This window comes from Chlamydomonas reinhardtii, chromosome 11 (assembly GCF_000002595.2).
Source record: "Chlamydomonas reinhardtii strain CC-503 cw92 mt+ chromosome 11, whole genome shotgun sequence".
Classification (NCBI taxonomy): domain Eukaryota; kingdom Viridiplantae; phylum Chlorophyta; class Chlorophyceae; order Chlamydomonadales; family Chlamydomonadaceae; genus Chlamydomonas; species Chlamydomonas reinhardtii.
The window spans coordinates 2417942-2433413 of NC_057014.1; the positions used below are offsets into that span (position 1 = coordinate 2417942).

The window sequence follows — 15472 nt, forward strand, 5'->3', positions numbered from 1 at the left end:
ACCGCAAGTGCATCCCAGGCGTGCATCGGAAGTTTTATGTTGAGCTTTTGTTTGCGTCGCTTGCAACGCGTTCTACTGTTCTATTGCTTTCCTATCCAACACGCCGTCAAGGAGCGTGCTTTGCTCACTGGCTCTGGAAATAAGTATGGTTTTGGGCGCCCGCAACACCTGAAATGTCACGCCAAATCAAGGACCTTGAAAGCTTTGAGCGTAAAGTCAGACCGATCTACGATGCGCTGGATTCGCGGAATTGGAAGGTTGGTTGCCTGCGCCGTCGTGGATCGAGTCGCGTGCTTGCCGTCCTGCCCTTTGCTTTACACGCTCTTCATCGCTGCCTACCCCAGGGTGCTCTGAAGCTCTGTCAGCAAGCGCTGCAGAAGTACCCGGAGAATGAGCTTATCAAAGTGCTTAAGGCTATTGGTCTGGACCGCAGCGGCAAGCGGGAGGAGGCGAACCAGGTGCAGCAGGGCAACCCAGGCATAGGGTTGTGCGGGCGGATCACGGACTCGTAGCGGGCGTGCTTGGGCTTAAGTGCGCTGAGCTGGGGTCTCTGAAGCATGGCACGGCGAAGTATGTCCGCACGTGAGGTTTGGGCCACGGAGTGCTGGTGCCGGATGCATGTGAGCTGGGTCTGGCAACTGTCCGCTCACAAGGTACTCAACTAACCCGGCGCACCGCTGCCTCTATGCCGCAGATTGTTGATGAGGTGGTCGCCACGACGCCCATCGATGAGCAGGTGCGCACGTAGGCAGCGAGGCAGGATAGCTGCATGGCCCTTGGCAAGGAGCCTGCGGGCCTTGCCTTCCCGGGCCTGCCGCTCATAACACGACACATGCCACGGGCGACCCGGAGCATGTGGTGAGTGGGCCATACGCCAATACCTCGTGGTGCCGCCTGCCTGCAGGTGCTGCGGCTGGCGGCCATGGTGCTGCGGGGCTCGGGCCGGCTAGCGGCCATCACTTCAATGTACGAGGCGGCGGCGGCGGCAGCTGCGGCGCACGGGCCCGGGCAGGCGGAGCTGGCGCAGGTGCTTTTGAACGACGTGTTCGGGGCGCATGTCAGGTGCGAAGGGCCAAAGCAGGGGTTGAGATGCGCCAAGGACGGGGAGAGACAAGTACTCGAAAGTCGTCGTGTACGGACAGTGTGGTGCAATACTACGGGGGTGGTGCTTGGAGTTGTGAAGCGGGGCTCGTCGTAGTCACTGTGCTTGTGCAACTGTTGGCAACTGTCGAAATTATATGGCCACACACGGGACATCGCGCTCGCTTTTGTATGCAGGGAGAGCAACTTCGTGAAGCAGCAGCAGGTGGCCATGAAGCTGAGCAAAGCCAGCGGCCCGGCGGCAGGCGCGGCGGGTGTGAGCTCTGAGCGCTACAGCTGGTGGGTGGTGCTGTCGCTGCTGCTGCAGGCGCGCGCGGCTCTGCGGGCGCGCGCCAGTGGCCAGCCGGCGCCACCGGGGCAAGTGCCGGCCATTGCGTTGGAGCCCGAGAAGATGCTGGCGCTGGCAGAAGGCATGATGTCGCGGCAGGTACGGGCGTCGGGTACAAGTCCGTTGGGGAAGGAGCTGAGAATCCTCGGATGTAAGTTCGCGGGGTGGAGTGCACGGTTCGGGCCGTGGCTCTAGCGTTGGAGCTAGAGGTGGGGTGCGGGGAACTTGAGATGTGGTGTGGTGGTCCTCGCGGCGGCACACCTCACGGCAGGTGCGAGGCTCAGCTGCACCAGAAGAGGGCACACCAACACGCCGCACCAGCTATTACGCGTGGTGGACCAGCTGGTGGAGCTGGACGTGGAGGTGGTGGGCGGTATGGACGAGCTGGCGGGTGGGGCATGCGCTGGGGACCAGAACAGTACGGGCTGCCTGCCCTGCCCTCCGGACCGCCTCTGCGCTGAATTGCGCCTCCCGGAGTGCACGCGACGCCCTCCCACGGGGTGCGCACGCTTCCACCTGCCGCAAAGTTTCTTTGCGTCGAATTTACCGCATTGCTCTTTCACCGCGCTCCTTGTCCTCCACAATCTCCACAACCTCCAGGCCTCCAAGGACAAGAAGCTTGAGGGATATGAGGCGTTTATGGTGTACGTGGACGTCCTGCTGGCGCAGGTACGGCGTAAGAGATCATAGGTTTGGGCCTTGTAAGGCGGGGACAAACACAGGACTATCACAGGGCAATTGCAAAGAGATGATGACTGGTACGACGACGTCCCCGACGTCGCACGGAAGAAGCTGAGCTAACGCCGGCCTGCTGCCGCGCTCAATTTCGAACAGGGAAAGATTGCTGAGGCACTGGCACTGGTGACGGGCCCGCTCGGTGAGTCCTGCATCCGCCTACCTGCCGAGCGGCTGCAGCTGCGGGCGGTGCTGGCGGCGCTGAGCGGCGACCTGCAGGCCGCCGCGGAGGCGCTGGCGGAGGGGCTGCGGCTCAACCCGGACGACTGGGGGGCGCTGCTGCTGCTTTTGGACTGCCTGCTGCCGGGCACTGTGCAAACGCCGAGGTCAGGCCTAAGGAGCTAGAGGGATAGGGCTTAGGAACCCGTTGCGACGAATTTGCGGTCGGAAGCCGGCGGCCTCATAAGCTCGGGCGCTTTTGCAAGACTGGCACACGCCACTGAATGCATAGGTTGGCGCGTAAGGTTAACTCGGTGCTGTGCTCCCGCTCTGCAGGTCCGGCGCTAGCGCCGACGCGCCACAGGTGTTCACGCCGCAGCACCCGCTCATCCTCATCAGCGGAGGCCTTGCGGAGCAGCTACCGCCACGGGGAGCGCCGCTGCCGACAGGTAGTGACTGGGAGGGAGGTGCGGATGCGGCGCCGGTTCGGGCTGTGGGAGGGCGGTAGGCTGCCAAGAGCCAGGTGCGCAGCATCACCCGTTGCCTGACCTCTGCTTGTATTGCTGCAGACGGTGGCGCCACTGATGAAGCCTTCCAGCGCGCGGAGGGGCTTATCAAGGTGCGAGCGCGCTTGTGCCGCCTCTGTCTGCTTCGAGACCACTTGCTGATAGTGTGCCTCCCAGTCACCTAACAACTGACGTGTTCTCTCCATTGCCGCTGTACTTGCAGGAGCTACAGGCGGTGTGCACGGAGTCGCCAACCTCCACCGCCACGCCCTCGAGCCCGGGGCAGGGCGGTGACGGGAAGCCCATGATCATGCGCGGACCCGACCTGGCGCTGGTACGTGTGGACTCTGTTCACAACGCGTGTGTGATACTGGATCTGCCGAAACCGCTAGGGAAACCAGAACCACGATTTCGTGTGTGTCATGACACAGATGCTCTTCCCATGTCAGCAGGAGTGCCTCGCTGACTTGTCACGCCACACTACATCATGCCACAGGTGGACCTCGCGCTGCGCCGCCACCGCGCCGCTGGGGGCGGCGGCGGCGACACGGAAGCAAACGCGGTAGTGGACGCGGTGCTTGACTACTTCCGCAAGTATGGCCACCTGGTCAGCTGTGCGGTGGACCTTCGAACCTACGTGGCTGCCCTGGGCCCTGCTGCCAGCGAGCGTCTGGCGGCGGGGCTGGCGGCGGAGGTGGAGGCGGCGGTGGGCACGGCAGGCGCTGGGGAAAAGAAGGACGCGCTCAAGGTGCTGCGGCGGCAGGTGCGAGACATGTGTAATCCTCGCTTCACAACATCGAACTTGCGGGAGTGTGTGGTGTGTCATGCGAATGCTCAAGTATGTCGGGATCAGCTTGGAATTACGGCTTCCGAAAACACGGCTGAAGCGCCCCGCGTCGTCCACATCCAGGTGTGTGCGGCGCAGCTGCGAGATGAGCTGGGTCTGCCGCGCCTGGAGGGCCGCGGCCCCGAGGCCGCTGTTGAGGCAGCGCGGGAGTTCATGACCCTGTACGCCACCGCGCGGCCGCTGCAGGTAAGCGCGGCCTGACCTCATGGTGTTCAGGCCCTCCGGCTATTTACTGCATCTGTGGCGTCGATTCCGAGAAACGATTGTGGGGCCGGTGAGGCCATTACGTCGCGAGTCGCACGCGTGTTAGACACAACGACATGCTTACATGTCGCATGCCCAAATCAACTGCTGCCTCGCAGGAGGACTTGGACAGTCGCGAGCGCGGTGCCGCGGACGAGCTGCCCGCCCTGGCCGCCGCCGCGCTGGTCAGCGCTGCTGGCGCGGCGGCCAGCGATGCCGAGGCCGTACCCTTCATGCTCGCCGCGTACGGCACATTGGCAGACGCTCTCCGGGACCGGCCGTACGGCGCCGCTATGCGCATCGCGGCGGCGGAGCTGGCGGCGCTGCTGGCGGCGCCAGCCGCCGCCGCGGCGCACGTGTACAAGCTCGATGTGAAGCACATACAGCTGGACACTCTGGCCAGCCACCTGCTGCTGCCGCCGCTGCTGACGTGGCCCAGCGCCGCGCCGCCGCCGCCTGCGGGACCCGCCGCGCAGGCGCCAGGTGCGTGCGTGGGGTGCACACGCCATTTCCCCCGCACACGCATCTGGTTCTGACATCCAGCCCTTGCGCCACGCCCGCGCCGCTCCTCTCAATCATGTTGCCTGACCGTGTGTCTCAACAGGTGAGGCGGCTCCCGCTTCCTCCGGCTCTGGGTCCAGCGCCAGCCCGCTGTTGACGAAGGCGCTGTCGGACAGCCGGGCGCTGTTCGAGGACCACGGCCGGGACGCCGGGGAGACGTTGTTTACCGCCTACACCCACGGCATGTACACCAAGGTGTGGTGTCACTTGTCGGAATGCCTGGTGATAATCCTGTTGCATGCCTTACTCCGTGCTGACATGGGTTCCAGGTCGTAATGCTGGTGGACACGTGACGGCGGTTGCTAACGCATGCGCACTCCCATACAACAGGTGCTTGAGTTCAACGCCTTCCGGGAGCGCCTTGCGGCGGCACACACGTTTGCGTTGGTGCGCGCCGAGAGCGCGATTGCTGATAGTCTGTTGCGCGGCGCCGCTACTAACGCATCCAGTAGCGGCGCCTCCGGTTCGGCCTCGACCTCGGATGCAGCGTTGTCGGCAGACGCAATCAGCGCTGCCGCGTTGGCAGCAGTCAAGTCCGTCAGGGCAGCGGGTCTGCCGGACACGGGTAAGGGTTTCCGTTACAATTCACGGTCTGCGCGTTGCTCCGCACCCTGTGCTTGTAGCTTCCCTCCTGCTCCTTACGCCACAATCATCTCTTGCTGACTCGCTGCCCCATGCCCACGCGCAGACTCGCTGCGCTTCAACTGGGACCTCACCACGCGGCCCACTTGGTCGCCGCCCTGCACCGCCGGGCCCAACCTGCAGCCACTACAGTGGTGGGGCAGCCGACCGGCCTGCGCACGCGGCCAGGAGTATGGCCGCCGCTGGTGGTCCGCGCCCTCCTCGTCGGAGGCGGCGGTGTCGGAGGCGGGGGCGTGGCGCGCGGCGCAGGCGGCCGCTGTGGCACACCGGTGGCTGCTGCCCCACTGCATCGCCGGAGCGCTGGGGGCGTCGGGTCCGGAGGTACGTATGGCCGTGTACGGTATGGTCCTGCTGCAAGACCCGTGTCACCACACCACGCCAGACCATGCAATTACCAGACGTGCCGGGCGCCAACGGCCGCACTTGACTATGTGGCTGCACACACGTCTTTGGGCTGCGGAGATGGGTCCTCTCTGGACTGATTACTCTTGCATGGTCGCATCTTCCAGGTGCTGGAGCTGCGTGAGGCGGTGGGGCAACTGCAGGCGCTGCTGGACGTCCCCGCGGCCTCGGGCTCCGCGCCGGCGGCTGGCGCGGCCCTGTGTGACGAGCGGGCGGTGCGGCGGCTGGATGTGCAGCTGTACCGGGCCGCCCTGGCGGTGCAGGTGCGGGAGGCGATGTGGGGTCTAAAGCCGGCGTGGGGTGCAATGCGGAAGAGTTGGCCATGCCAGGTGGCATAGAGGGATTCGTCCTCGCATCATGTTTTGATTACAATGTACCCCAACGGTAGCGTTGTCACCCGTATTATTCCTACCTGTGCGCTGCCCTCAGGAGGAGCTCCACCAGCTAACGGGCGCCACTAATGGCGCCGACGCTGCGCCCCCGGAGTCCTCGGCATCGTGCAGTGTGGCGCTGGCCGAGGCCGTGGCGGCCATCCGCGGCGCGGCTGAGGCCGCCACCTCGCGCCTCAGCACCGAGGCTGCGGCCGCAGAGGCGTGGGGCGGCGTGCTGCCCGGCGGCGCACTGGCGCAGCTGGCGCACCTGCTGCGAGAGCCCATGACCGTCCTGGCGGCGTGCTTGCAGGTCGAATGCTCCGTGCGGAAAGCCTGCATCACTCGCATGCGCAAAACGGCGCTGTGTTACTGCTAATGGTGTTGTAATAGTCTGACATTGTGCGCGTTGTGCGCGTTGTGACCTGTGCCCGCAGTCTTATCAAGCAGCGCTCAAAGCCCTGCAGAAGAAGCGTGGCAAGGCGGCGGGCGGCCAGGACGGGCATCTGCAGAAGCTGGCGGCGGATGTGGCAGCGGCATCTGAGGAGCTGACTTCGACCGCGCGTGCCTGCGGCGACACGCTCTCGTCTTTGAAGGCCGCGGCTGCGGGACGCGCTTCGTCGGCGACTGAGGCGCTGCTGCGCTTCCTGCAGGTAGGGATGGGCGCTGGCGAAATGCCTTACGTCAGCACTGCGCTTGTGCACTGCGCCTGCTAAAAACTGTCGCGCATATCACCTCTTACAAAGGCCATTTGTTTGCTGTGCGCGATATAGGAGCGGGGTGCCGGTCCGTTTGGTGATGGCGCGCGGGCTGCTCTGACGGCGCTGGCCCGGGAGCAGGAGCTTACGCTTGCAGCGCTGGCCCAGGCAGCGGTTGCGGTTGCCAAGCTTGCCTCGTAGGGGGCAGGTTGCGCTGGCGTCGTGGACTGCCATCCATCATTCGGGGGCCTGGCCACCACTAGCGGGGTCCACGACAGGTTGCAGCACGGTGTGCGTGTGCAAGGCTGGATTCATTTTGTTGTCGCAGCAGGCAGTGCAGCTGGATTGCCAATGACGTGAGCCAGGGATTAGCGTCATCAGTTTTGCCATGTCTGGGTGGTGACGCTTGTGGATTGTGATTCCGTGGTCTCGCACACGTATTCTACGCATGCCAACGCGGGACTGGATTAGGAGGGCATTTGCTAGCTTTGCAGTACGGTATGGGGCCAGAGATATGAGACGCTGTGGGAGGAAGGCCTGACGGCGCGTAAGTGCCTACTCTAAGGGTAGCCCCAGCTCGTCATCAAGTCCTTTTACGGCGTTCCTGCTACATTGGTATCGAGCATTCAGGTTCTCTGAACTCGAACGAACACGTTTGAGAGGTCACGAGTTCAATCCGCTGTGCGCGCGGATCGTCGTAAGAGGCTACACAAAGTGTAGTAGCGAAGCATTCACTTCGATTTGATTTGATAGCGACGCGTTGAGAGGCAAGATCCTCCCGCAGTCCACCTGACGCGATGAGAGGCACGCTCCTCCCGCAGTCTTCTGATGATTACTCCGAATGCTTCTGCGAAAAACTGCGTTTAGAGCCTGGTGGCTACACTACCCCTGGCCGGGACGTCCAGGCCCGGTGGGGGAGAGTGTGGGAGGAAGGCCTGACGGCGCGTAAGTGCCTACTCTAAGGGTAGCCCCAGCTCGTCATCAAGTCCTTTTACGGCGTTCCTGCTACAGACGCACACCAGGGGAACGTGCCTGCAAACCGCCGTCGGTCTCGCAGCTGCGTGCAAGGGGAGTGCAGATCGTGTCGGTAATCACATGCACTGTCCCCCCGCACCAATCTACCATGCTTGCCCGGCATAATGCTTGCCCAGAATATTCAGCGATAGCGGTGTGATCAGCGACATCAGCGACGTCCATAGTCCATGCCTGCAGCTGCCGTCAGCCCCAAACCATGCGTGAATCACCGTATGATATGCGGTACTATGGCAATATGGAACACGATGCGCAGTCTGCCACTTGCGCCAAACGTAGAGAACCCAATGTCCAATCTTGGCAAACATAGATGTGTAGGCAGCACACTCAAGCCCACTCCAGTAGTTTGCAACGTAACTGGGTGTTGTGGGTAATTCGGTACCGCTGGCACACCAAGTGTATCTGCTTGCGGCATGAGCTGCTCCTTGGCTCAAGCAAGGCCAGGCATTGATGACGCGCGTGTGCAAACTGAGGCGCGGGGGGGTGGGGGGAGGCGCGGTACACAAAGCGGCACAGACCGGTGCGCAGGTATACGCCCGCCAAGGAGGAGCGGGGGTGCGCGCACGAATGCGAGTGCACGGTTGCGCCAGGCTGCGCCAGGCTCCGCTTGGCTGCGCTAGATTGCGCGTGGCTGTCAGCCCAGTAAGCTGTGCCGCGCTCCGCGTCCTTCCAGATCATCAGGTGCTGGCGGTCCAGCCGAACGTCTTTGGAGCCCATTATCATGTACCGATCTTGGCGTGTGCTGCCAAATCAGTACTGGGTGAACATGTCTTCAAACACCTTGTAGTGGCTGCTCATGCCCAGGCCCTCGTACTGCAGGCACAGACACCGGCATGACGATGGGAATTAAAGATTTCCGCTAGAAAGAGGCAAGGAGAAGTCGGGGGAGCGGGATGCTAATCAGAGCTGGCGGAGAGGCGCGCTGCACTCTCATCGCATGTGGGGTGCAACTGCCTAAGCCCCAGGGCCCCAACGCCTCAACACTCCCATGGGTGCAGAGAAGGCGCATGCTACTCTGTACTCACATGAACACTCCCCCGAACCTACCGCGGCGTGTGCCCGCTCGTTCCCAGTGTCCGCGTACAGCCGCAGCCCGCAGGCACCCGCCCGCCGGCACTCCTCCCGCACGTGCGCGTACAGTGCCCGGAAGTGGCCCCGGCGCCGGCAGTCTGGCCTAACGTACACAGATTGGATCCACCAGATGTCGGAGGCTCGCCTGTACGAAGTGGTGATAGGTGGATCAGCGGTGAGCTGTCGGTAAAACGACGGGCGTGGTTTGCCGAGTCTGTTGCTAGCGGACGTGTGGACACCCGCAAGTTTGTGTGTCATTGACAACCGGTACCTCTCGCCACCTTTACCGGCCTGGCACCGGTGTCCATGCATGCGCACAGGTTGCAAAAGAGGTTGGAGCCTGCCCCAAACGCAAGCACCGGAGCGCAGGCTTACCGCGACCGCCCTGCGGCCCACACCTGATACCTGACACCTGATACCTGATCGCGCTAGCCTTCTTACACCGTCCTGAGTGGTCGTCTGGTCTAGGCGCAAGCTCAACACAATGCTTCGGCGTGTGGGGACGCCGCGTTGGCGAGAGCCACGGATGGCCCTATGGCCGTGGGGGCATGTCGCACCCGTGGAGGGCACTGTATCTTGCAGCACTCCCGCCACACACCCTGCCCCCTCCCGCACCTTACCCGCAACCCCAACACGTACCAATCGCTCCATTCCAGTGTGATCATCAGCTGCGCCACGACCTCCCCCGACTGCTCCAGCAGGTAATACGCCGCGTGCGTTTTGCCCTCCAGCACAGCGAGCACGCCCGCGTGGGCGGTTGCCTCTGGCAGGTCCAGGTCCTCGGTCTCCTGGTGAATTTCGCATGGGCAGTAGCACTTACTCCAGAAATTCAAAATTGTGCTACCGCATACAACGCCGTGCACAGAGGCGACGACAAACGCGTTCCGCACTCGAGCTGCACCCGGCTACAATTATCAAGTTATAATTATACGCACCTTGGCCATGGCCATGTTGAAGGCTGCAATAGTCACAAGGTCGCTTAACACGCCTTTGCGGATTGTGATGGCTGCGTCCTGTTGGGTCATCTGTGCAGATGGATGCAAGTAGGAACTACCACAGGCTTTGGACATGTAATTCTATAGAGGTTGTTAAGGGCAGGACGAGGAACATTAAGAGGCGGGATGAGTCAGGTGCGTGGCCACCCATGGGACAGGCGGGATGAGACAGACACGCGTGGCCACCGGGGTAAAGCAGGTTGTTGAACTCCCAGACCCCAGCACATGGCAAACGCACTTACTCGCCTGCGCGGCGGCATAGACGTGGCAGAAGCATTCGCAACTGGCACGTGGGCATTCAAGCCAATTTCCCAAATTCAGGTTGGCCAAATTGATGGTGGCAGGCGCAGCGCTGAAGGCGTCCAGGGGGGGGGGTACGAACTAAACCTCCAGACCCCATGTCCCAAAACCTCCCGACCCCCCCTCCGGACCGACCGACCGACCCCCACCACCGTGCAACCCCTCAAAACCCCCTCAAAACCCTTTGGTTTTTAGCCAGGTCGGTGTCAATCGACTGCTCTCGGCGAGCTCTACAATTGTATACCACCGGTTCAGCTGGAGGCACAACTTGACTGGCAGCCATGCCACACACGTCCATATGTCCATGGCCGACCACCGACCCTTCCGTCAGACTACCGGGGCGTGCGCTTAAGCTTACAATTGCGCTGTACATATGATATTTGGGATTGTGTGCCGGAAGAGATTGGTCGACTTTCTCCCGGGATCATGTGAAGAATCCCGGGATTCATGTCACGCTCGATGGCCGGCGGCAGCCTTGTCGCCATGACCCACACCAAGCCTTGGTCGTTACAAGTTAGCATCAGTTCGCATAGTCTCCATGACACCAGTGAGAGGCTCGAGTGGGGCTCTACGCTACTACCATGCCGATGTGGACGGACATGCGGCCGCTTTCCAGAGGCCAAACGTTCTGCAAATGCTTTAGTATGTGCATGCTAACGTGTGCTAGTGCTTGTGCTAATGGGCGGAGCGTTTAGAGGGGCGTTTAGGGCGCAGAGACGAAATCTGGCAGTCCCACCCACATCCGCGTGACGAAACCTTGGGGACCCCCAGCCCCGACGACCGACCCTGAACTTTGAGGGCCCATAACTTTGCAATTACTACCCTGATCGAAACTCTGAAAGTGGATTTGGAGTCCTCTCGTCAAGCTCTTTCGTTTTAGAACATGGGGCCTTTCCCAGTTGAAACTACCCCCCCCCCTGAGGCGTCCTTGCAATGGCACGGATGACGCTGGCAGCGGCGCCGGCGGCACCCCCAGCTGAGCAGCGGACTGCAGCGGTGACGCCGCGTGTACATGCAGCTTGTGCGGGCGCCGCAGCATGCACGGCCTGGGGCGACAGGCACATGCCTGGTGACGTGCACGCAGATATCCTCATTGCTGCCGATCACGACTGTGGGAGCACTGCGGGGCTACGAAGCGGCTGTCAGGCTGGGTGGGGGTCGGCTTCGGGTGGAATGCCCCTGACTGTGTTCAGAGTACCGGTACGTACACCAGCACCAACAGCCTGACTGCCCACGTTGCCATGAGTGAGGGGCGCCCCTGCCTCCAGGCTCCAGCTGCTGAGCTGCAGTAATAGAAGTTGTCGTTCCGGCGCGACGCCAGCACCAGGAGCGCTGAGCCGCTGAGAGGAGCAACAGCAGCGCAACCCCCAACACATAAGTGTTACATGCGTGTACGGTAGCTTGTTCTTCCTTCATGTTACAGCGTTGCCGCAGACCACGTGCCACTTGCACAGCGGCACGTGCGCACACTGCTGGCAGTCCATGCACAGCGCATTGCTGCCGGCCAGTGATTGCCCCTGCATCAGCCCGGCCTTCTGAACACCGTATGCATCATATACACGAATAGCTCGCACAGCACGCCGCGCACGATGAATAATCAAAGCTACAAATCAATGGCGCCAACACGAGTCGCACTACTGCGGTCACGCACGAAAGATTTCACCCGGGTGCACACACGCGCATCAACGTAACCCCTGATGTGCCCACCCACCAGCATCCATCACCACACGCCCCCACACGTCCCGTTTCCACTAGTTAGTCCCCAGCACCTCCGCCCTTCCGTCCAATTTAGGTCATATGTGTGTCACACGTCCGTCCCCGACACCAGGTCGAGACAGTCTTGAAGTCGCTTGCTGCCCAATCCGCCGATGGGCCTACACCAAGGCTTACACCGCCGCGGTTCCCGCAGCCACCGTTGCGTCCGCTGCGGAGCCAGCCGCCGAGTCGGCCGCGGACGCCAGCTTGGACTGGTACTTGTTGAAGTTGATGTGCTTGAGGCCGTCCATTTGGGAGATCTCCTCCACAGCCTCCTGGATGATGCGGCGCCCCCCCTCGCCGCCCACCTGCGCAGAAGCACACGTGCCAGGACAGCAGCGGTCAACGTGACAGCAGAACCGCGACTACCCGCGTCCAACCTTGCGTGCATCCAAGTGCAGGTGCCTTTGATGACACACACGCCCTTCGCCGGCCCTAACCCAACGGCCGTTCCAAGTAGACTAGCATACCGTACTTCGCCCCCTGTCTCCACACCGAAACCCCGCTGCCTGTCCCTCCTCACCCCTTGGCGCCCCCCTTCACAGCTTGCAGTGCCGTGTACCGCACCCCGGGTTTAGTTCCTATTCTTTCCCCCTTCCTCACCTTGTGCGCCTGCGTGTACGCGGCCAGCAGTCGGCGCATTGCGGTCTGCGTGGCGCTCACGCGGCGGCGGCGCACCAGCTTGCACGCCTCCCAGGCGGGCGTGGTGGGAATGGCGATGGGGTTGGTGGAGTTGGAGATGTCGTAGATGGCACCACTGACACGGCCCGCGTAGTCGCCCTTCACAATCACGTACCACTTGCCGTCGATAACCTGGGGAGTGTAGAGGGAGGGGAGCCGGGTGCAGCAAAGTGGCGGCCAGGAGGGTGTGGAGGTGGCTTGTCAGCATGCTCGTGCGTGTGCTATCGTGTACAGTGCACGCGAGGCCAGACATCGCCGGCTACCAGGTCCCGGCCCGGCCTCACCTGTGCGGCGTTGATGCTGTTGACCTGCACCTCTGTGAATGTCTGGTCGTCCTCGTACCTGTGCGCATGCGCGATTTGGTGGGGCCGGTTGTTTTCCGTATGTTGGGCAGCTGTAGTCTTTGTACTACCGACACCCTCCCCACTACAATCCTACACACACATACGCCAAGGTGGGCGGGTCCTTCTTCCGTTCATGTTTGCACATACACACAGAACATCTCGACACGGTTCTCACCAGCACAGGTCCGCCTCGCCTCGCTTCCTCCGCGCCTCGTCCTCCAGGCACAGGTTCCACTTGGCGTTGTTCATGAGCACACGCGCGCTGATGGAGGGGTGGCCGGTGAAGTCAGCGCGCACGTTCACCACCACAGACGTGGTGTTGGTGTTCTGGCCGCAGTCTGCAGCGTTGAGGAACATGTGAATACTATGAGGTGTGATGGTACCGCCCACCCAACAGGGACAGGTAGCAATACGAAGCAAGCTGTAGCATTGGGTTCGACTTCGCGCGCAGGGCTTCGTCCTGGCTCGACTCCATAAACAGCCGGCACATTCGTAAGGCAGGTGCGCAAGCCCTCTCACCTGCGCGGCAGCCGAATCGTCCCCACGAGGGGAACTCCCAGGGCCACTCGCAATTGCCGTCACCGCACACCGGGTCCTTCCAGATGGGCAGCAGCACCTGCGCAGCGGCAGGCACAGGAGGCGGGATGCTCACGTATGCATTATTTTGTGACAAATGAAATCAGCATCCCTGACCGTGTGGTGGCGCCCCCTCCAGCTGCCCTCCACCACGCCCGCTCCTGCCGCACCTTGGACCCCAGGTACTCGAGCACCTCGTCCTCGTTCCTGAAGGTCATGGTGGTGGAGCCGTCCTCAGGCAGGAACAGCTTCTTCATGGTCTCAACCACCTCGCCGGATTTGTAGGCAGAAGCCTGGAGGGAGGAGGTGGGCAGTTAGGGCGTCAGCGGGACTGGTTGGGCCTCAGGTACATCGTCAGCGTGTCATCCATGGCTAGCCTCAACATGCCGGTATGGCTTCAATGTGCTACCATGCACTCCTTACAGCAAACGTCAAGCGTCGACCCCTTTCCTCTCTTGCCGACACGCCGCCCCAGGCCCGCCCCCTCCTCAGGGTTGACCACCGCCGCGGCATCAACAGACCCCTGTCCTGGAGTTCATGGTCTCTGTCGGTTGCTGCCTCCCATCCGCCCATTTCCCCCAACTCAGGTCCCTCCCCACCTGCAGGTACAGCACCACCATGTACGCCGCCACGAATAGCGAGTACCAGGCCACGTGCCGATACTTGCGGCTCATCTCCACTGCGGCCTGCGGGTGGGGTTGGGGGATGGTGTGGGGTGGCAACAGGCAGCAGAGTGAGGGCCGGAGAGGGTCCGGAAGACAGAGAAAAGGGATGAAGGGAGGAAGCTGAGGTAGGCGTACGAGGAAGAAGTTGCGGGGGCAGGGCCCCGGACACCATGCGCAGTACTCCGGAGGAATGAGCACGCTACACGCACCCACGTAAGCAGTTCCGATGGAGGCACCCGCAACACCCCATGTCCATGACACTTGTCAGCACGGTACTCTCACATTTCATCCTGCCTCCATGGCATCTTCCCCACCCCCTTGGTGTCAAGCAGCGAACCCACGTCCGCAGCGTTGTTACCAGCCGCCATGACCAGGCACGTCCGTTTACAGCACCGGGCGTGTGCCGTGATGTATTACTATGGTATCGCTCCGTCAAGCCAATCACGGTTCCTTGCCAGGCCTCCAACCCGAGGGCCATAACCACAACCCCTCAGGTAATCACGGGACCTATTCGTTGGGTTTAGGCATATCACCACCCACCCGCACCGTCGCGCGCACAAGTCTATCGTCACTGCCGGTCACTCACCGCTACTTTCTGCTGCACTGCCTTGGCGACCTCCTCGTTGGTGGGCGGCCGCTCCGGCGGCGCGCCACCTCCTCGCGGCTGCCGCATGCCCTCCCGGTACTGCTCGCCCACCACCGAGCCCTTGCGGCCCTTGTCCGCCGTGTCATAACCGCTCGGGTGTTCTGTCAGCGGCAGACGCAAATTTGGCGGGGCAAGGCGTCGGGGCTCCGGGAGCCGAAGCACTGAGCGACGACACATACTGTGTGCGACTATGGCAGCGTCCTAGCGTGCTGCTCAGCCAAAGTTGCGTGTCCCACCAGCCGCGGCGAACCCTGAGTGGAGCTGTGGAGTCGGGGCACTGACCCCGCCAGGGGCACGACCCGTCCCCAACGAGCGAGCTTCTGCCCAGCCCCAAAACGCTCAACCCCACCGCAATTCACACCGACGAAAGCTACTACCAGGGCTAGGCGAGCCCGAAGCCCAATGCTCGACAGTTTGCGCAACTAGCGCAGCCCACGAAAACTGGATTACAGTACAGTGCCCCGGTACATATTGCAAGCCCGGGTGAAGGCCCAATGGCCAAACTATTTCTGCATGTCGCCAAGAAAATGGCGCTAGCGGCCCCCCGGTTTGTCCCTGGACGGCTCCTCTTAATATTTGCACAATTGGAGTTTCTGGTGCAAGCTGCAGAGCCGAAAACGCCCAGCAGAGCGACTCACGTTCTGCCATGGCTGGTTTGGAGTTGGCCGGGCGCGCCGGCCGGCTCTCCGTCAAACTAGTTAAAGGCTACTGCAGCAAGTTCCCTGGTGGCCTGCTGCCAGCCCGCAGGCTGCCTAGGCAAGAAGTGAAGCTGAGGTGTTTTGCTTGTAATTGTTCAAGGTCAGAACGAATTGGTATT

The 15472-nt window shown here is 62.1% G+C and overlaps 3 protein-coding genes across 3 annotated transcripts; 1 reads left to right on the top strand and 2 right to left on the bottom strand.

The window, feature by feature from the left end:
• The first annotated feature begins 41 nt into the window (after nucleotides 1-41).
• On the top strand, nucleotides 42-7863 carry CHLRE_11g475050v5 (uncharacterized protein). The gene is made up of 20 exons (XM_043067611.1): nucleotides 42-257; nucleotides 345-458; nucleotides 695-736; nucleotides 905-1062; nucleotides 1279-1528; nucleotides 2030-2098; nucleotides 2264-2490; nucleotides 2660-2772; nucleotides 2893-2942; nucleotides 3053-3163; nucleotides 3326-3592; nucleotides 3740-3862; nucleotides 4039-4402; nucleotides 4524-4675; nucleotides 4811-5045; nucleotides 5169-5443; nucleotides 5632-5787; nucleotides 5954-6205; nucleotides 6330-6545; nucleotides 6666-7863. Exons 1-20 carry the CDS (start codon nucleotides 174-176, stop codon nucleotides 6789-6791), a joined length of 3384 nt encoding a protein of 1127 aa, XP_042919616.1. The 5' UTR covers nucleotides 42-173; the 3' UTR covers nucleotides 6792-7863.
• A 2-nt stretch (nucleotides 7864-7865) lies between these two features.
• On the bottom strand, nucleotides 7866-9761 carry CHLRE_11g475100v5 (uncharacterized protein). Its single transcript, XM_001701967.2, has 4 exons — nucleotides 9629-9761; nucleotides 9333-9481; nucleotides 8670-8838; nucleotides 7866-8435 (listed from the first exon to the last, which is right to left on the bottom strand). Exons 1-4 carry the CDS (start codon nucleotides 9635-9637, stop codon nucleotides 8373-8375), a joined length of 390 nt encoding a protein of 129 aa, XP_001702019.2. The 5' UTR covers nucleotides 9638-9761; the 3' UTR covers nucleotides 7866-8372.
• A 1596-nt stretch (nucleotides 9762-11357) lies between these two features.
• On the bottom strand, nucleotides 11358-15431 carry CHLRE_11g475150v5 (uncharacterized protein). Its single transcript, XM_001701966.2, has 9 exons — nucleotides 15294-15431; nucleotides 14596-14756; nucleotides 13944-14030; nucleotides 13515-13637; nucleotides 13288-13384; nucleotides 12944-13106; nucleotides 12709-12766; nucleotides 12347-12556; nucleotides 11358-12051 (listed from the first exon to the last, which is right to left on the bottom strand). Exons 1-9 carry the CDS (start codon nucleotides 15301-15303, stop codon nucleotides 11875-11877), a joined length of 1086 nt encoding a protein of 361 aa, XP_001702018.1. The 5' UTR covers nucleotides 15304-15431; the 3' UTR covers nucleotides 11358-11874.
• Between the last annotated feature and the right edge of the window lie 41 nt (nucleotides 15432-15472).

Bases quoted from the DNA above. Each gene is read 5' to 3' on its own strand.
- CHLRE_11g475150v5 (XM_001701966.2), bottom strand. The intron at 13,638-13,943 runs GTGGGGAGGGAC...TCCTCCCTCCAG, and splicing joins TGGTGGTGCTGTACCTGCAG to GCTTCTGCCTACAAATCCGG. The intron at 13,385-13,514 runs GTGCGGCAGGAG...GCCGCTGCGCAG, and splicing joins TCGAGTACCTGGGGTCCAAG to GTGCTGCTGCCCATCTGGAA.
- CHLRE_11g475100v5 (XM_001701967.2), bottom strand. The intron at 8,839-9,332 runs GTACGTGTTGGG...CACTTCGTACAG, and splicing joins ACACTGGAATGGAGCGATTG to GCGAGCCTCCGACATCTGGT. The intron at 8,436-8,669 runs GTAGGTTCGGGG...CTGTGCCTGCAG, and splicing joins ACGAGCGGGCACACGCCGCG to TACGAGGGCCTGGGCATGAG.
- CHLRE_11g475050v5 (XM_043067611.1), top strand. From the start codon at position 174: ATGTCACGCCAAATCAAGGACCTTGAAAGCTTTGAGCGTAAAGTCAGA. The intron at 737-904 runs GTGCGCACGTAG...GCCTGCCTGCAG, and splicing joins CGACGCCCATCGATGAGCAG to GTGCTGCGGCTGGCGGCCAT. The intron at 4,403-4,523 runs GTGCGTGCGTGG...GTGTCTCAACAG, and splicing joins ACCCGCCGCGCAGGCGCCAG to GTGAGGCGGCTCCCGCTTCC.